Source organism: Chelonoidis abingdonii, chromosome 11, assembly GCF_003597395.2.
Source record: "Chelonoidis abingdonii isolate Lonesome George chromosome 11, CheloAbing_2.0, whole genome shotgun sequence".
Taxonomy (NCBI): Eukaryota; Metazoa; Chordata; order Testudines; family Testudinidae; genus Chelonoidis; species Chelonoidis abingdonii.
The window spans coordinates 45375860-45378659 of record NC_133779.1 but is presented as its reverse complement, the minus strand read 5'-3'; the positions used below and the strand labels follow the sequence as shown (position 1 = coordinate 45378659).

The 2800-nt window shown below is 66.7% G+C and overlaps 1 protein-coding gene across 1 annotated transcript in view; it reads left to right on the top strand.

The window, feature by feature from the left end:
* Positions 1-145: 145 nt before the first annotated feature.
* The window catches only part of LOC116832741 (immunoglobulin superfamily DCC subclass member 3-like), an 18085-nt gene continuing 15430 nt past the window's right edge, over positions 146-2800 (top strand). The window contains exon 1 of the mRNA XM_075071372.1: positions 146-197. Coding sequence (XP_074927473.1) covers positions 146-197 — 52 coding nt within the window. The remainder of the gene's footprint in view (positions 198-2800) is intronic.

Below are 2800 nucleotides of genomic sequence, written 5' to 3'. Positions count from 1 at the left end.
GGGGACCGGACCGGACCTGCAACCGGAGCGGAAAGCAGCAGCGGCGAGTTGGAGAAAGTTTTTCCCGCGGGGCTCCCCATGGCCCGGCCCCCCGCCGGCCCGGGGCTCTGAGCCCCCCGGCGGGGACCCCCGCTCCGGCCGGGCCATGGTCCGCTGGCGGCTCTGCCTGGCCGGGCTCCTGCTGCTCCAGGGCTGCGGTGAGTGCAGGGGCGGGGGCTGGATTCACCCCCATTTAGCGCCCCGAGTGGGGGGCTGAGCCCGGGGCTGGGGGCAGGATCGGGCCCCAGGGGGCATCGCTCCCGCACACCCCGGCCTCTCCCTTGTTCTGTCTCAATTGGCTGCTCCCCCGCCGGCGAGGTGGGGTCCCCTCCCCATGGGGTAGCCTGGGGGCCACGGAGCCCAGCTGCCCGCCCCGGCTCCCGCCCCACCAGCACCCGGACCCCCGCCGCGCCAAGAGATCTGGGGCCCAGCCAGTGGCGGGGGGGTTAAACCGCGGGAGCTGGGGGTGACCCCACGCGGGACCAGGGGGCCACTGGGAGAGTGGGACCAGGTGCCAGCACCAGCGCAGCCACGGGTGTAACACGCGTGAGACCCCCTCCGCCGGGCCCGTCCCCAACCCCCGCCCCCGAGATGCTGGATCCCCGAGATGGGGACACTGGGGGCAGAAGCCCGCGTGGCTCTGGGCAGAGTGTGGGGCCCAAGGCAGAGTGCGAAGGGGGCGGGAATAGAGGCCCCCAAGCCAGGAGGGGTCCCCTCCCTCGGAGACGTGGGGGCGCTGCCTGTTTGTCAGCGGTGCAGGTTTGGGGGGCACCCCAGGCCCTCAAGGGCTGCTCATTAGCTGAAATGGGGGAGCAGTTCTCCGCCATGGACCCCGCTCTGGGAGGGGAGCGGGATCTAGTGGTTAGAGCGGGGCGGGGAGCCAGGACCCCTGGGTTCTCTCCACAGCTCTGGGATGAGGGTGTCAGGTCGATTAGAGCAGTGGGGGCTGGGGTCCCAGACTCCTGGGTTCTCTCCCCAGCTCTGAGATGGCGGGGGGGGGGTCTGATGGGTTAGAGCACGGGAGGCTGGGAGCCAGGACTCCTGGGTTCTCTCCCCGGCTCTGAGATGCGGGGATCCGATCGGTTAGAGTAGCAGGAGCTGGGAGCCCGGACTCCTGGGTTCTCTCGCCAGCTCTGGGATGGGCGATCAGTTAGAATGAGATCTGGCATGTTTGTGAGGCTGGTATTAGTTAAGCTGCTTTCAGCCCCTCAGGTGACAGGCACTAGAGATGATGAAGGGGGGTGGGGTCCCACTTTGTTCTGTCCCCCCATAGTTCTCAGTGTGTTTGTACTGGGGGGGGTAGTGTCTCCTCCCCCCACAAGCCTGTACAATGTGGCAGCATTAATCCATATCCTGTTGTGACCCAGTGAAGTGGGGTCTGTGCTGGCTGAGCCTCTTTGCATTGAGGGGATGCTGCAGCCCCAAGTCCCGCCCTGTGCTCCCTCTTCCCCAGCCCCCCCAATCCTCCACCAGTGCTCGAGCCACTGGGAGCCCTCTGGGGCCACAGCCGGCTGAGTGGCTGGCCTGGCCAGGTCCAGATGAGTCTGTCAGAGCCTGGGGGTGTCAGGGTCACGGGTGTCGGGGAGGGGACAGGGTGGTGATGGATTGGCGGGAGGGTGAGTGATGGGGCAAGTCATGGGAACCTCATCCCGAGCTGGTCACGTGGGCCAGGCCAGCCAGGCAGATGGGCCATGGGGGCCCCTGCCGGGCAAGGGGAGGGCGGGGGATATTGTGCCTGCCAGGAGCACAATGGAGGCTGCCTTCACACCCTCTGACCTGCCCCACTGTTCCCTTCCCAGCGCCCTCCCCGGCTGGGCCTGGCCTCCCCCGGGCCCCCCTGCCCCCAGCACAGTTGCTAAGGCCAGGCTGAAAGGCAGCATCAATCAAGATGTCAGGCTGGCAAATCCCTGTACCCCCCCGCACCCCCTCTCCATTGTCACCGAGAGTTAACTTTGTGCTGCCCCTCCCACGCTGGGCACAGGCGCCAGGGGCTGCCCAGCATCCAGGGCTCCCGGAGCCAGGCTGGGGGCACCGCAGGCAGAGATGGGCCTGGCAGTGAATGGCCCATGAGCCCCTCCCCCTAGCACTGAGGGAGGGGTCTCTGGTGACACCCAGGGAACTGCCTTTTCCCAGCCACACTGCAGCCTGGGGGACTCCCTGCCACAGGGTCCAGTGAGTCCGAGAGCTGGGCAGGGCACAGAAATGGCTTCCACATGTCGGCAGAGGGCCGGGCACCCAGAGAGCCATGTCTGAGGGCTCATCCGAGTATGAGCTGGGTCAGGAGGCAAACACCCCCCGAGGCAGATGGACCGGCCTGCTTGAGTGCCAGGAGGGGCTGGGGTGCAGCTGGTCATTATGGAAGCACCTGCACGTGCATTGCACCAGCAGAGCTGTTACGCTGATGTAGGTGTGTCGTGCCATGTGCATGGGGGGTGCTCACTGCCCCCTTGTGGCTGCCCTGCCCATTGGGTGCACACACTGCAAAGGTACGTGTGTGCGTTGCACGCCAAGGGGGGGGGGGTCATGCCACACACAGGCAGATACTGCAGCTGTGTGCTTGGTGTGTCAGTGCGTGTGCGGCCACATTTCCCTTGGTGCCCCAGGCGAACTGGTTGGGTCCCTCTCTGGGGCTGAGCTGTGGGGGTCTGAGGGGATGTGGGCAGGTTTGAGTAGCTGTGGGGCACATGGAGAGCCCCTCTTGGAAACCCTTGAACCGCTGCCCTTGTGCTCCAGCTGTACCCCAGTGTCATGCCCCCCCCCC